This window comes from Ambystoma mexicanum, chromosome 9 (genome assembly GCF_040938575.1).
Source record: "Ambystoma mexicanum isolate Mex_15411 chromosome 9, UKY_AmexF1_1, whole genome shotgun sequence".
Classification (NCBI taxonomy): Eukaryota; Metazoa; Chordata; class Amphibia; order Caudata; family Ambystomatidae; genus Ambystoma; species Ambystoma mexicanum.
Genome location: NC_090931.1, coordinates 848,930,731 through 848,947,329, shown reverse-complemented (window position 1 = coordinate 848,947,329; position 16,599 = coordinate 848,930,731). Strand labels below are relative to the sequence as shown.

The following is a 16,599-nucleotide window of genomic DNA, read 5'->3' as shown; positions in this document are numbered from 1 at the left end:
TAAAATAAAAATAAAATCAGTGCAAAATGCAATCAAAATACATCAAGAGAAAAAAGAAAAAGCTGTCAAAAAGTTGAGCCACGTTGAGCCATCAGGTACTCTTTAAATTGTTCAAATCAGCAAATTAATCGTTTGATGCATTTTATGTATCAATTCCAAATGGTTTGAATTATTTAAGCTGATTTGAACCCTTGTTATTCATATTTGTTTGAATTTGATTTAAACCAGTTGGCTAAATCTGCTTGTTGAACCTTCCTCCACCTGTGTGCCTCAAATGGTTTGTTCACACAAACCCCCCATCCTCCGGACGGGATCACGCCCTGCGGTATGGCCATCTGAGATCATCAGGTCCCTTGTTTGATCTTCTTGACCACATTGGTGTGAGTTGTACACATTTCGGCTTTGACACACAGATATTGTTACAACTATCTGGTGAGCACGACAAAGATTCCCTGGCTATTAATCAAGTCTATTCCATTATTCAGGCCTGGTTGGCTACCAGTTCTCTTGCACTGAACAATGAGAAGACTGAGCTGCTCAATGTCAGTACAAGTCAACGTATGAAGAAGTTAGATGCCCACTACTGCTCCTTTTCAATCTGTGGTTGCACCATTAAAGTAGCTGATAAAATCTACTGTGATTCGTTTTGTATTCAGAGCTCTCTATGACTCCTCATATCAACTTGCTTAGATCCTCTTGTTCATATTTTCTTAGATTACTCAGACATAGCAGACCATATCTCTCTGACACTAAGTGTTGTCTTCTAGCTATGACAATCATGGGTTCAAAGCTGGATTCCTGAAGCAGCCTTCTCATCAGCACCGCAAAAAACAACTTCCATAAATTGCAAGTTATCCAGAACATAAATATTCGTAATCTTGCTCGCCGGGACCACGTCACTTCTGCTCGGCAGTCTCTACACTGGCTTCCAGTCCAGGCATGTGTTAAACACAAGAATCTAACCTTGAAACATAAATGCCTTTAGGGTTTTGGCCCTATCTATCTATCTAGCTAGTCCTATCAAACGTTCTATTCCAAGGAGATGCCTTGACTCCAGCGACTCTTTTCAGCTGGACGTCGGTCGTCTTCAAGATGCAGCATACCAGCAATTACATTTTTGATTGTACCGCCCGTACTCTCTGGAACAGCCTGCCTCTCACCCTCTTCTGCATTCCTTCCACTCCATGTTTTAAAAAAAAGCCTTTAAGACTAATGTATTCGCTCCTGGCTAGATTCATTTCCGGTTCCTGGCCTGCCCTGGGTGATATCCTTGCCCATGTTTTGTTCATGACTCCTCTCTTGCTCTATCTTCTCTTCCTCTTCAGCACTCTGAGGCCCACGGGAATGTGGTGCTTTTACAAATAATAATAATAATAATAATAATAATAATAATAATATGTTTACACTCCAAGATTCCTCTGTTTGTTTGCCTTTGATATTTTATATTCTCCCTTAAGTGTTCCTCTGACCCCTGCACACTGAATACAATTATTTACTTTGGGTGGAATTGTATTACTGCAGCTGCCTGGATAAATCTTTCAGGTTTTCTAGCAGTCTTCGCTTTATTCACTTCTTCTGGGGAATCAACCTGCTGGTATATCGTTGTGTTATCGGCAGACAGCTGACGTACCTCAAAAACTCATGGTTCTGTAGGTTGCAGTGCCATGGGTTTGTGTGTATTCGATGAAAATATTCTTGTGTTTGTCACTTCAATGGTCTGCAGGGGAGAACTCTAGACTCCGCGGGGACTGTTGAGCAGATTACAGTATATGCTGTTGGAAATCAGAGGTGTGGCCATGCTACGTGGGATTCACAAAGCGCACCTCACTGCTTCACATGAACCTCTGGTGCTTAAAGTGGGTAGGTTTCCCTAACCTCTTCATTTCTCCTTTCTCTTGTAGAGTAGGACATGATATGTTAGGCTGGGTGGTATCATGCAGAAACTGGAGGAATTCAGTCTCCTTTGCTTTGCCGTCTTCAATCCACCTGTACATTCAATTTGCCACTCCTTTGTGTTAACAAAGGTCATTAAAATGAAAGCATCTTTTCTTAGGGTGTTAGTCAACTGTTAAAAGGAATACTCAAGCTACCCTAAAGTGAAAAAAACAGACTGTCATGCACTGATTTCTACACAGGGATACAGGGGGTGGTCTCGCTTTTCAAGGTTGTGCACAGGGCTTTACAAATGTGGTTGTCACGTCTTTGCCGCCGGCACAATCTCTGCCACAGTACCCCGATAGGTTTGACTGGTATCCAGTGATATTATCGCTGGAAATAACATTGAGGGTGACTCGATATTTTTTTTAAAGGCACTATCCAACACTTTCCCCAAATATTCTAAGACTGGAATTTGTTTACATAATTACACCCATCCTAAAATATGTTGGGGTGGGTGTTTAGTGCCTTTTAAAAAAATATCGAGACACCCTTGATGTTTTCTCCAGTGATAATATCCCATGTAACCGGTTTGACCACACCATGTTAGATATGTAGATGGGAGAAAGGCGATTCAGACAACTCAGGCCAATCTTGCTTTGCGATGTCCATTTGCCTACTTTCCCAAACCTTCACAATGGGTTGCCATGGAGTTACAGATGCTTCGTCAGTGGGCACATTGACTCCTCTTGAGACTAACAGTTGCTGAGGAAGCTATCCCATCTAAAGGCAAGTGTCTGCAAGCTGCCATTGGTGTTGTGCCGTAGGGACACACAACTGGAGAGAAAGACTTCATGGTTCAGGAAATGCCGCAAATATCTTCTGATAATACATTGCTGTATTGCGTCACATGTCCTAAATTCCCTGACACAGCACCCACCCGACCGGCTGTAGATTGACCCTAATGGCGTTGCCTTTGTGAGTCATTAGCAATTCCAGGCCATGCTTCCGGTCCATTAATGCGTCGGCGCCAGCTAGTTACGTTGGGCTACATCTCTGTGTGTAAATATCACTAAACTCCTGGGAACAGAAGTCAAACAAGATATTTTTACCATTATCTGCCGGCTCACAAATGCCTCCCAGCTAATGGGGCAGATAATTCCTTCTCAGAATTGTCAGGTCGAATCGAAACCTGTCCAGCGCCCCGCACCTGAAATGCACCGTTAGCAGGCGCGAGCTTCAGAGCATGGCCACTCAGCCGAAGGAGAGAGAGCGGGAGAAGGTTAAAATCCTCATTTTCATCATCGCAGAAATCGCATCCCCTCCCCTGCTAATACGGATCTGACATTTGAATTCTTCACAGGCCATCTCGCCTGAAATCATCTGTACGGAATGGCGGGAAGCCTGGAGGCTGTGGCAGTGGCGGCGGCAGGAGAGCCGCTGCTTCGACACCCACCTGGCTCTTGTTAAGAGTTAAGGGAAGGGATTGGCCCTAAGCAGGTACCGACCGAACAGGGGTCCAATAGTGTGCTGGTCAATCACACTCAAGGTACATTCATTGGACATTGGAGAACGGTCATAGTAGTGTTTTGTCCAGCCAGAGTGATATTTCAGATAGTCAGGTCAGGCTATATTAGGGGCCGTGAGAGTGTAACTAATTAGACCATTTGCCCTCAGTTGCACTAACATGGATGGTGCAAATTAGGCAGTTAATAGCAGCCAGAAATGCGTCATGCAACCTTGTAAAAATGAGCCTTTGCACTTTGAACAGGGCGTTGATCACTGATGCCGTCGGGATCTTAACAATAGCGCAGTCGTCAATTTTAACGATGCACCATTCAAGCTCTGTTGAGGTAGAAACCAAAGAGGAATTATCAATAGGGTAGCTCCCACCAAGCACATGTCCAACGATGGCTTTTTGGGGGAAGTGAATGGGTTGGCCCAAATGATTATTTTCCCACTAGTAATTGACTGTTCTCAAAGAGCTCTTCCCGCAACCACAGCCCGGCCAGAAGGTGATGGTCTATAAAGGACCTTGAAAGGACACCTAGAGGTGGATGCTTTTAGAACATGGTCCTACACGTCTAGAGTCAAACAGAAAGCATGAAGCATTTGCCTTTTGCACTTTAGCAAGAGACAGGTATTGCATGATTCTAGACCTTCACTTGCTATAAGAAATGTTTGTCCCGTTATACTCGCCTGGTGTTAATGTTAATGTTAAAGGATATTTGAACCGCGCACTATCACTACCAGAGTGGTCCCCTGGAGCTCTGGTGGCTCTAAAAAAAAGAGGGAGGGGTTGGGGGTAGTTAGTGGGATGAGCAGGAGAAGTGCAAGAGAGCAGTGATGTGCTGTTGTCGGCCTCAGCCCCGAATTCCGTTGGCTGGGCTTGGGGTGTTATACTGTCGGAAGACGTTGTGCGCTGTTGTGCGAGTCCATGTGTGCTTTGTTTTATTGTTGCAGTGTAGTGAAGTTTGTGTGGATTGTTGTGTTGTAGTTTGTGGTTGTGTTTGGTTAGAATTTGAGAGGTGTATGCAGAGGGTGAAGATGTTATTGGGTTGGTTAATTGGCATTGTAGTCTTGAAGTGAGGCGCTATGTTTCCCTATTTCTAATTAGGTGGGGTGTGTGGGCGTCTCTGTGTCTGTGTCCAGATCACAGCTGTACCACACGTACGGCCCCTTTCCCATATGGCATCCGTTGATAGCCCAACTATGTTTCAGGGGGCACATGTTTAATAAATGCTTAATGTATCTGTTATTTGCCTAAAACACTTAATTGTGTGCACGTATGCCAAACATTAGCATGCATACCCACTCACACAGACTTTCTGATGCATTCACACACATTACACACCACACATCCCCATGTGAACAACCCAGCCATCAAATGCCACACACACAGCTGACAAAACCACCCCAATCCTGATCAACAAACAGAATCCCCACACATGCATGTCCACCTCTCTAAATAACTGTATTAAAGAATAACAATTTATTTTTAATTGGCGAAAACACATCACTTCATCAATACTTTCTTCAATGATATAAATGTATATGTGTGTTTTGTTTAGCACACTTTCGGGTTTTTGTCTGGCAGTTTAACACTATACAATTGGAATACACGCTGTCATTACTTGTATTCTCAGCCTTTGCTGCAAAGTGCCAGCATGCAGTGTCAAAATCCAAGCCAGGCTGGTTCTGAATATTGAGGTTTAGCTGAAGTTAATAAAAAATAAACTGTGAAAAACTGTAATAAGTCAAGTGAGTAACATAATCAGTGAGTCGAGTAACATAACCAGTGAGTTAATGCCCATTTGCTACATCAAACAATTGAAGCGCAGTATATCAGATGTCAGTCCGCAGGAACCAGGGTTTTATCAAAAGCACATATACAAAAATGTTTGGAAGAGCCTGGAAGTATGCCTTGTGCCCCTCTCACCATTTGTAACACTTTTATGATATGGACTTCTTGAAGACGGCTAACATGTTGCCACTGTTTCTTTGTTGGAAAAAAAGACAATGCACTCTTTCAGAAAAATCTCCAAGGTTTTCAAGATAAGTCATACTCTGTCCTTGTGAATAATAATATAAACACCATTAGCCTGTAATTTGTAGCTGACTGCCTAGTAAAATCTGCTCCTATTTTCAGGATATCCCAAATGAATATGTATAAGAAAACAACATACGTTCAGTGGACCCTCATTTATATAGTCCCAGACTGTCAAATGATGCACTCATGTAATATACTAATTTGTATCATGTGTTTTTATTGGTCTGTCAAAAAGCTTATAGTCATACTTACATACTGACTCACTCTCCCTCAAATATATATATATATATATTGTATATATATGTACCAGTGAAAAAAACTTTAGTTAAGAGAGAGTTAAAGTGATCAGATTTAACGTAACAAAAACCCTGCAATTCGGCAATCACATTTGGTCCAAATCTCCCAAGTGTTTTTCACGCTATGGTTGTTCAAGAACTGCCTCTTTTCTCTATTGAAAAATGAATGAGAGTAGTCTGAAAACTGTTTTTATGGTTTCTTAATCATGTTTTCATTTTTTTAACAAATTGTTGGAAAAGTTTCCATTTGGGGGGGCTTGACAACCGTTTTGTTCAGAAAATGTTATCCAAATAAAATATGTGACAGTGACATGTCACTTTCGCATATTTTAAAAATTACTGGATGATTTACCCAAAACCAGTCAAGGAAGTTAAGTCAATGCTTTGTGCCCAAATGGTTTCTTATTTGGTCCAAATCTGCCCAGTGGTTATCCAAATCCATCAAGCAAGTCAAAAGTTATTAGCCTTACTCAGCCTCTCTGCTGCAAAGCAGCAAGGCAGATATAAAGGTTTTAATGAGCAGGAGCCACCACTTCTGTCAAATATTTTAAACATTTCTAGATGGATTTACCCCAAACCAGTCAAGGAAATTATGTCAATGCTTTGTGCCCGAGTTATTTCTTATTTGGTTCATATCTGCCCATAGTTTTTCGTGCTACGGCTGTTCAAAAACGGCACTTTTTCTCTATAGGAAAATGAATGGGCTGGCAATGATGGTCTGTTGTTTTCTTTATACTTTTTTCATTTCATAATGCTTTATTTTGGCAATAATGCCATGAAATCCTATGTTTCATCCTGTAACAATTCATTAAAACAGTTAATAAAATATGAACAAAACAGCATATCGAGAATAGAAACGGATAAAAAGAAAGCATCCTAGCAGAACAAATAAAATATTGCAGCCTCATTATTGATCCATCTGTACCTTCTCCCGTCTTATCTTCCAGGCCCATCCAAGATATTTACAAGTAGCCTAAACTGCAAACACATCGCTGGCGTTAATACAAACAGCCATGGCCTCAGCAATCGTGCTGCAACCTGGGACCCTAAATAATATCCTTAGGCAGCATTTTCTTACTGACAGTGTGGCTGAACATATCATTAAGACATGGATCATAGTTTCATTCATGCAGCCACACAATGGGTAGGTTGATGATTCACTGTTGTTTATTTGGGGGGAGACTCATTATCTGTAAAATACCGATGCGCAATTTAATAAACGGTGCACTTTCATGTTTTGGGTTTGCATAATCCAGGTAGTCCTCATAACCCGTTTTCACCTTTATGCTCCAATAGCGCTTCAGGGCCGAAGATACTGCTGCCTTGGAGCAATTGTTACAATCTGACTTTAGCAGTGATGCAGCCTTGATTGCTGCCTTTTCAAAATTGGTTATAGTACTTGGATTAGTCCAGTACTCGCCAAGACCCGGACGGTGTTAAGGAGGCCTTAATGTGAGCAAACCAAGGTAGAGAAGGACACCCTGCTTGAAAGATGACATCCATCTGAGCTAATTTATACTCAAGCAGGCAATCAGTATATCATAGTCGAGCTCAGTAGTAGACAGGCCGCGAGCGACAGAAAGATTCAATACATTGCATCCCTGTTTCTAAGAATACAGGTACATTGTGTTGTGGTGTGGGGTAGACCCAGGGTGTTCTTTGGGTACTTATTTTCTACAATAGATAAAGAGATGATACTTGACTGCCTCCATAACTGTATTGTTCCCAAACATTTCTGTTTGCGGGGGAGGAGGATTGAGGGGTTCTGGGGAGGGCGGTGGGGGGTGCTTGATAAACGTTTTGTTTAAAAGATTTCACCCAAATCCATCCAGCAAGTCAAAAGTTATTAGCAATAAAATGTTGGGAACAAATGGCTGCTTTGCCATTTCTAAAAAGCCTCTCTGCTGCAAAGCACCATGGAAGATATAGCTGGGGCACCGCCTTCTCTGTCGAATATTTTTAAAACTACTGGACGGATTTACCTGAGACCTGTCACGGAAATTGAGTCAATGCTTTGTGCCCAAGTTATTTCTCACTTGGTCCAATTACACCCAACAATTCTTGCGTCTCAGCACGCAAACATTTGGGCTTTTTCTCTAGTGAACAATTAATGAGAGTCGGCCAAAAACAGCATTTGCTTTCTTAAATACTTTTTTCATTTTTAAACAATTTTTCCCAAAATGTCTAGTCTGGTGGCGGGGGTGTAGGGAGCCCGGCACACACATTTTGCATGATTAATACTATGTAATGTCCTTGCATTATTGTTTATCATTTGCAGGCTCCTATATCCGAATCGGAGGCTGCTCCCCTACATGTTTCAGCACTCTTACCGGTAGAGGGTCTTCCGCAGGAGGATCTCATATGCAGAGTGTTTAATAGTTGCCTCCTGTGTGTGTTGAATCCATTCCTAACTTTGGGGGGGCGGGCTGTCTTCTGTGCCCTTATTTGCCCTAGTCAAGGTTTGCCTATAGTAGGAGCATTTGCTCAGGCATTTCAAATAATCGTAATTTCTTTGTATCATGCATGGGGCACTAATTTGATTTCATGTACATATCTGCTTTTCAGGAGTTTCTCTTGGTGACAACTCCAGTTGATACTGCCAGACAAGCACTGAATCTCCCATCTGGAAGCACCTAGGATTCGTGTAAGGGGTACTGCGTAATAAGAGAAGCCTTTTGGTTGGCTAAAAATCCTTGCTAATGAAAGTGTTACTACGCCTACAGTTTGACAAGGAATAAAATGACAGACCTCAGAGAATGACCAGCCTATCCATTTAAATGGCTGATGAACCAAAACAAGCTGATCTTCAGGGCATTTAAGACTGAACATCTTCTGCTGTGCTTGATGCACCCAACAGCCCTGCCTTTGAGTTGGCCAGATTCCCCCAATGGGCCCACACCCGAACCCATCCAGAAAGAACAAACATGTGCAGTGGTATTCAATGCTAGTGTGGCTTCCCCAGGGTCCTGGTGTTAGTCGCCAACCTTTCGATGATTTCAACGCACTGTAGACAGGTCTCAAAGCAACTCCAAATGCAAATGTCCAAAGGGCTCCAATACACTTTGCCTGCCCTATCCTTTGTATGTGAAGCCGGGACCACTTCATCTGGGCACCTATGATCTGTGCCAGGGCCCCTGCTCACCTAAAGTTCTCACTTCAAAACTCTGCCCAATCCACAGTCATCTCCATGGATAAGCATCATGTGTGCTCTCCATGCTCCTTAGATCACATACTACACCCTGAGGTTGGCATGCATATACCTGCAAAATTCACAAAGCTATTTGTAGGTTATTTAGGGAGAATGCCCCATGTTCATGGCTTAATCTTCTGAAACACCCTCCCTTTCACGTCATTCTGCAAGAAGCCGTCTAAAATTTCACAAATGAATGAAGGCCCTGGCTGCCCAAGGGACAAAGTCCAGGCCAAGAGCAGTGACCATCAGGATAGAAACACAAAAATGCTGGCCCGCAGTGCGACCTGAAAACCACTTCTCGAAAACTGGTCCAGACCTGCCACATGATCCCACCTAAGATTTGAAGAAATATGTTTGTGTCATGCCAAAGCCATATTTCACTGAGTGCCCTTGCCCAGCAAGCAGTCTCTGATGCGGGTGCAGATGAGTGATATACAAAGACTCTCCTAAAATACATGCTTTAAAACGTCATAATACCAGTATTTTCACAAATGATGAGAATTGATATTGATATTTTATTTCTATCGCGCTCGTACACAAGTGTTTCAGAGAGCGAGAATGTATGGTTGGCGGCTCTTTCTCTGCTTTGATCCCCACATTCCGGAAATCTGAAGGTGTGGGTAACGATGGGCGGTCTTATCTACCAGAGGAAAATGAAGGTCTGTCTCTTTGATTGGTGCCCTGCCTCCTGTCCTGCCATCACATTACAATTTGGTGTCTTTAAAGCCGAGATGGTATTGATAGTCATGCGATTTAGCAATCTCCTTCCATAGCATACCACAAAATATCATTTACTTGTGAGTCAGTCATTCAGAAACTCTGCCTCGATTTTACAATTTGGTGGAAAGACCAGCCCAGCCCTAAAGAAGTGAGGACCAAAGGAATCACAAAATAATAAGCATGGCTTGTTGCTAAGGGCCCAGCTTGGTTGCCTACGCAATTAATATGCTGTGAGACCCATTGACCATTGTGAGAATGCTTGAACCTCCTTATAACCAAGACATCTAAAGGTTATCTGGCTCATGAATGTTGGTTTGTTTTCTGGGCTCTGCCCTACAACAGATCAATGGTGGTGGACAGTAAGCACATTTTGGATGGATATCCGGCCAACAGATACATACATTTAACTTGACGGCTATGGAACACAGAGAGCTGAGTTTCTTTCAGCACTTAGCTAATTTAACAAAATCATATGTGATAAAACTTGGGAAATGCCTTTATCTCCCTGTGCCCGAGAACCCTTGTCCAGCAAAGTTGGGAATTCTATTTTTTGAAACCAAAGATCAGGGGAAGGCGCGAACGCAGTCCCCCACTACCAGAAATTATGCAGTCGAGTATCCCGCATTTGGGGACATCGCAGGAGTCAGCACATCCGGTGTGCAAAATCGAAACCCCAACATTTAGAGCTATATGACAACGGCTCTTGACGTGTCCCCGCCCTGCTGGAGATACACACAGTGAATTAACGCGTTCAATGATTGAGGACAATTGAGCAGAAGCAGCAGAGCTCCAAGCAAGGCTGATGTGAATTATGCATTACAAAGGCTATCTCTTGGGGGCAAATTAAAATGTGGGTGAAAAGAGATCAGATGCAAAACTAGGACAAAATGGGTCAGGGCTGCTTAATCGAGGGAAATGGATCCCCTTTCCCTTGTCCTCTTGCCTCTCTTGAGGAATATAAGTATATGGCAGCTGCCAGCCACACCTCCACAAAATGTATCATAAAAACAGATAAATCTGTGGCTTCTTATCTGGATGCGATCCCACCAAGGATTAGACATGCAGCGATTAATGTATCATTGGCTAGTGCTAAGCCCCTCTTCAATGGAAAAGCCGAGCTCTTGAATCCAAGTTTCCCAGAAATCTTATTGCCAGCTGATTAATATGGATGGAGACTGGCTTGCTCTCTTGCACGCAATCCTTCCCTTAATTCACAATAACCCGCTTTCTTTTCTTTTCGTGTGGGCAAGCGAGCTAGCACGGGTCATGTAATGCGTTTTCCCTGGTCGAGATATTAACGAGGCTGTGGCAATTTAAATATGAATGATCCAGATTAATGCAGGGTGGATGCTTAGTGCTCTAATGTAGGAGACAATAAAGGCGGGGCATGACACAGGAGGCCACTGCCAATGTTATCCCAAGTACCTTTTAAATCATGGGAAGATGGTGGTCCGCAATGGCCTAAAATGGAGAAAATTTAGCTTAGTGGAGGAGGCGGGAGAGGCCCTTATGCCTCCTGCAACCACGGATGAAGTTTGAAGGGTGAAAGAAGCATGTCCAACAGCATGCAAACAGTAACGAGGAAAGTGTGATGGGAATGGGTGCCACACAGCACATACCGCAAGGACAGAGAGCGCACGAGAGAAATAAGTAAACATAGGGAGCTAGGGTGCAAAGGAGGACAATGTGAAATGACTAAGGAAAAAAGAGGTACCTAAAGAAGAGCCTCAAGAAAATGAGAGGAAAAAGAACGAAAGCATAGTTATCTGGAAGGCGAACGTGTGAGTGAGAGTGTCCGAGTGCACACGATGCAAGCCAGTGCCCCGGAACGTATTGCTATGAAAATACACTCTTCACACTAGAACATTCACGATTGCCTTTGTGGACAACCCGCAACCAGGAACCTCCCAGGAAGCTCCTGGGGTTATATCTATCGATTCATGGCCTTCTAATGAACCCTTTTGAATGACCTATTAAGCCATTTGGACGCGCTTGCAACAGTTCATTTGAGTTTCACAAACGATCAATGACTTCCCATTGCATTGATTTGCATTGTCTGTTCATGTGAAATGGCGTGGCATTAATTAGCTTTTGTGTTGTGGAAGACTGGGAACTTGGCAATGCTCTGGAGAGTGCAGATGTAATTATAATGCGCACAGCAGCTAGCCCACCTCCCATAAAAGTGTTAGTTTAAAAAAGAACACGTTCATTAAAACGTTATTTTTGACAACCAACACCATGCGAATTCCCGTCCCCCTTTGCCAACCCACTGTTGGCAAAGCATTTATGACAAGTCCCAAAGCTTTTTTTCAATTTTCGGCAATGGACCACGTGCATTTTCTTTTTCACTGTGGACCACCGTAGTGTGTAAAGTTTCTGGCGGAGTATCAGCCACTTGTACTCCCTAAAAACAGGCGAATACTCCCTGAAAATAAAATACTCCTAACAAAAAATAAGAAACAGGCACATACGACCTTCTGCCTCTACTTCCACCCACACAGCTCCACGAATCTGTTTGGACCAGTAGGGCACGTAGTACATCAGGAAGACACGACTATTATTACTGCCTCATCGGAAGAAGTCAACATATGCATGAATAACTAACTGCAAATAAATATGTATTATAAAAACATTTCAGATTTCTAGCTACAACATTTTTACTTGCTTATAAAAAACTCGCATTGGGAATTTAACTTACATTTTTACTCCCTAAGAAATCATTTGACTCTAAAATTTTAAAAATAGGAAGTAAAACACGGCCACCTCCAAATGTTATCTGCAGCACTGACTAGCACTGACCACCCTGTGTCAATGTGGTATTGAGAGTGTACCTGTATGGCATTTGCAACATCTCTTTATACAGACAGTGATCAGAAGGGCATAAGGTACAGGGGTGATGCAGGGTGGGGGAGATCAGAGACATGCATTGCTTCCACGTGTTAGATGCTAAGTGGTTTGTGGTGGAAATATGTGATTACAGAGGAGAAGATAACAACTTCCACTATTGCTACATCTATTGGTCTTGTGTTTAAGGTTTTTTGTAGTATTTATATATGTATTATTTTTTACGCAAAATAAGCAACACAGATATGCTCTCACATCCAATAAATCAATCTAACCCAAATAGGATACTGTGGCAAAGTTGTATGATTAAGTGGTATCTTGGAAACCCATTCTTTAAGTAAGACAAATGCTTAAAACCGGAGTCAGATACTAGCAATAATTGCCTAATAGTGGTGTGTGGGACTCCCATAGGAAACCCAAAAAAATGAATAGCTAATAACTTGTGACTCGTGTGACAGATTTGGCTGACATTCGGAAGACATTTAGGGAGGGAAGACCCCCCGCCTCCCCAGACTGCATAGTTTGGTAAAGATGTGTTAAAAAATAAAAGTTATCAAGACAACAAAACAATCAGAAATTGCAACCTATGTCTCATTCATTTTCCCATAGACAAAAATGGTCAATTTTTGCTAGACCACACAGCCAAAACTGCTGGACGGATTTGAATCATATCTGAAACAACTTGGGCACGAAGCGTTGATTCAAGCCCTTTTTGTGGTTTGGGGTTATTTCGTGCAGTCACTTTTTTAGATTTCCTTATAACCCTCTGACAATGAGCAATTGGGATTAATTGCATGGTTATAACGCAATAGTTTGACTGAACCCCTATGCTTCCGGGCCTGCCCTACCTTCTTTTTCCTAACTGCTGATCATCTGAATCATGGGGGAAAACTAGATTGAAGAAATGCACCTATCAGGCTGCAAAACTCTACAGGTCAAAGTTAGATGTTTTCACTGTTGCCTATAACCAGTGGCAGTTGGTGTAATATTTGCCTCACATATGCAAGAGCGACTGAGCGTAGCGAGGGAGCCAGAACCAGCCAGCCAGTGTAATCACAGAGCACTTCCTGATCCCTGCACATTCGCGCAGAGCTGATGCACTCCATTGTTAGTGCTCGATTCAGTCTGAACGTACATGGAGGGGCACACACGCTCTCCTAAGCACATTCAGACTTGCAGTTCACCAGACTGCATCCCCAATTGGTAAAGCAAGGCTGGGGAGGCCAAACACCTCAGGCTTGCAAGGTCTATTAATAATAATAATAATGATAATAATTTTGCATTTATATAGCGCTACGAACCCTCAGGTATCTGAGCGCTGCTTATCATTACCCACAGTATGTGGTGCTCATTTATCGACCTCGGAAAGATGAAAGGCTGAGTTTGGCCCTGCCGGGATCGAACCTGTGTCAGCAGGCTCTGCACAGATGTCAAAGTGAGTGCTCTACTCCTTGTGCTATCGGACCGGCCCGGCCCTATTGCACATGCACGCTGGGGAACAGAACACCTTTAAGCTGTGACTCCTCCATAATGGCCAAGGCTTATCAGGGGTTGGCGCCCCTCACCTATTATGAATCAGCCCCTGCATATAACGTAACTTTACGTAAGTTGGCATGGGTAGTATAGCACAGTGGAAAAGCACTCGTCTTGAAAGCAAGACAACACAGAGCAACACAGGTTCGAATCCTGGGTCTGTGCTCAGAAACTTCTTTGGTATTAAGCGTGCTATAAATAACCAATTATAAATAACGTTTAATGCTCACAAGGTATGTTCAATTGACACTTAATTGTTTGGGTGGTTATAGCAGAAAATGTTTTTCCAAATTCTAATGGAGAATGTGAATTTTGTGGCCCCCCCTCTAGAAATCCTGAATGGCGGAGTTTATGTCGGACAGAACAAGTTCCTCTGCTACGCAGACACCATTCACTGGCAAGACATTGTCCGTAACTCTTCGGCGTCGAACTTTACTCTTGTTCCCATAAATGGCAGCCCTGGATGTGAGTATTTTGGGTTCTGATTGGACGTTGATCTCTAAATGAAAATGTACTGAAAATACAAGTGCCTGTAATGGTTTTATTGTTTAGTCATGAAAGGAACTGAAACAGGTATCCTTTTGGGAACAGCATCCTGGAATTATTCCATGCCTCCACCTGAGTTGGCTCTGTTTTAAAAAAAAAAAAGATATTTGCTTTATCATATCGAATACCAATTTTGTGTGAGAACTAAATGCTTTCTCAATTGAAAAATATATTTGTTGATGAATTGAATATGTGGTTTTTGGCGCAGGAGGTGGATGTTTGAAAGTATACTTTCAACATTTTAAGACTTATGGATTCATTCTTTTTTTGATCCAGGGTGTGGTACTGCTAGCCAACCACTTTGGTTTAAACTTAGGATGGTGTTAGGAATATTAGGTGGTGAAGCTCGGACTGAAGTGCAACCTAAATCTCTATTATAATTTCTCAAAGGTTCATTATTTGTACTATGAAAATTCAAATGCAGCTAAAAAGTGGACTAGATGTATGAAATATGTATGCAATATTGCTAATGTAAGTAATGTCTGCAGTATCTCTTTGTCCATATAAGTAATATGGCCAGTGGGTTTACTGTGTATGTGGTGGCCTCCTGCGATATCCCATCTTTCCCCACTACATTCTCTTTCTTTCTATTCCCCTCTATTTCCCATTCTTCGAGGTGCTAGAGAGCTGATCTTTCAGGCTGTGCTGTACAATTCAGGATGTCCATTTATTTTGCAGCCTTTACAGGTGTGCACAGGCTGCTGCAATAGTGAAGGCTGGGCACTTATCTCTCAGTATAGGTTGATTTTCTTTTCTTTTAAAAAGCAAAAAAAGGTTCAGGATCTTGTAGGAATTATATATACCTTTATAAGGGCAATGCCATATTTGAGTCTGCTAGTTTTCAAGACCGGATAGGTCCCTTCTCTGGACAGTCAGAGATCTGTGCACGCTTCTGTCATCTACAGACTTGGAATCAGTAATCAGTACTTTGGGTCTCATTACGAGTTTGGCGGTATTCCGGTGGTAAAGATGCCAAAATACCACCAAATGGAATTATCGTTACCACCACTTATTTATTTATTTTATTTTACATTTATAAGACGCTTATAGATCACAGGGGTGTTTCAAAGCGCCAGACGGCGAGAGGGAAAGGAACACGGGAGACAATACAACAATAGATAGATAGTACAGTAAGATAGTGGTCCTACTAGGCCTTGTGAGATTTGAATTGCGCAAGTGCATGGAGGGAGGGAGGGAGGGAGGAAGGGAGAAAGAAAGGGGGGAGGGTAAGTGCAAGGAGAGTGGCCAGTGCAGAACTGCCAGGGGAGCCTGATGTAGGACAACAGGTTAGTGTTAGGTGGTTAAGCGGTTAGGTTTCGGTTAGGTTAGGCGGTTGGTCGTGTGGATTTACAGCAAGATTACAAGTGGTGGTAGGGCAGTGTAAGTACCCATTTTTGAGTCCATGGGACTCCATGGCGATTTCAGTGGAATTAGCACTGGCGGTAATTCAGGTGGTTTTGCCAATTTTTGCCGATTAGGTGGAGGATTTGCCTCCAGCTTTTTGCTGGAGGATTATCATCCACTTTACCACCAACCGTATAGTACGGCTTGTTGGGTGTTCTGACCCACGTTTGGACTATTATGCTGCAACATTTGGTGCTGTGGGCTTAGGAAATCCAAGATAGCCGAAAAAGCCCACATGTGCGCCAGAATCTATGAAAACCGCGCAGTTTGTGTGCACACCAAAATGGTAGCCTGACTTGCCACCCCCCGGTGCGGGTGTGCTGGGTCAGAAGAGCCATGAGTGAAATGGGGTGCCAAAGAGAAAAACAGCAGTGCCTGTTCGCTAGAAAGCACTTTAAAAATCACCCTTTGTTTCTCTGAAGGCAAGCTCAGAATGCCCATTTCAAACATTGCAGAATATCCAACAATCTCACTGAACACCAGCAGACATTTGACAGAATAAAGTCTTGTGGGCATACAAAATCTGGAAAGAGGATAAGCCTAAAATAATGTTCATAGCAAAACTGGCTGAGCTGTGGATTTCAGCAGTAAATTTGGACTGAAAGACACTAAAAATCTAAATGTTTAAAAGAAATGAG

The 16,599-nt window shown here is 42.7% G+C and overlaps 1 protein-coding gene across 4 annotated transcripts in view; it reads left to right on the top strand.

The window, feature by feature from the left end:
- ERBB4 (erb-b2 receptor tyrosine kinase 4) overlaps positions 1–16,599 on the top strand; it is a 2,687,977-nt gene that overhangs the window by 1,920,688 nt on the left and 750,690 nt on the right. For all 4 annotated transcript variants that reach the window (XM_069615918.1, XM_069615916.1, XM_069615919.1 and 1 more), the window contains exon 4: positions 14,342–14,476. In XM_069615918.1, the coding sequence (XP_069472019.1) occupies positions 14,342–14,476 (135 nt within the window). The remainder of the gene's footprint in view (positions 1–14,341; positions 14,477–16,599) is intronic.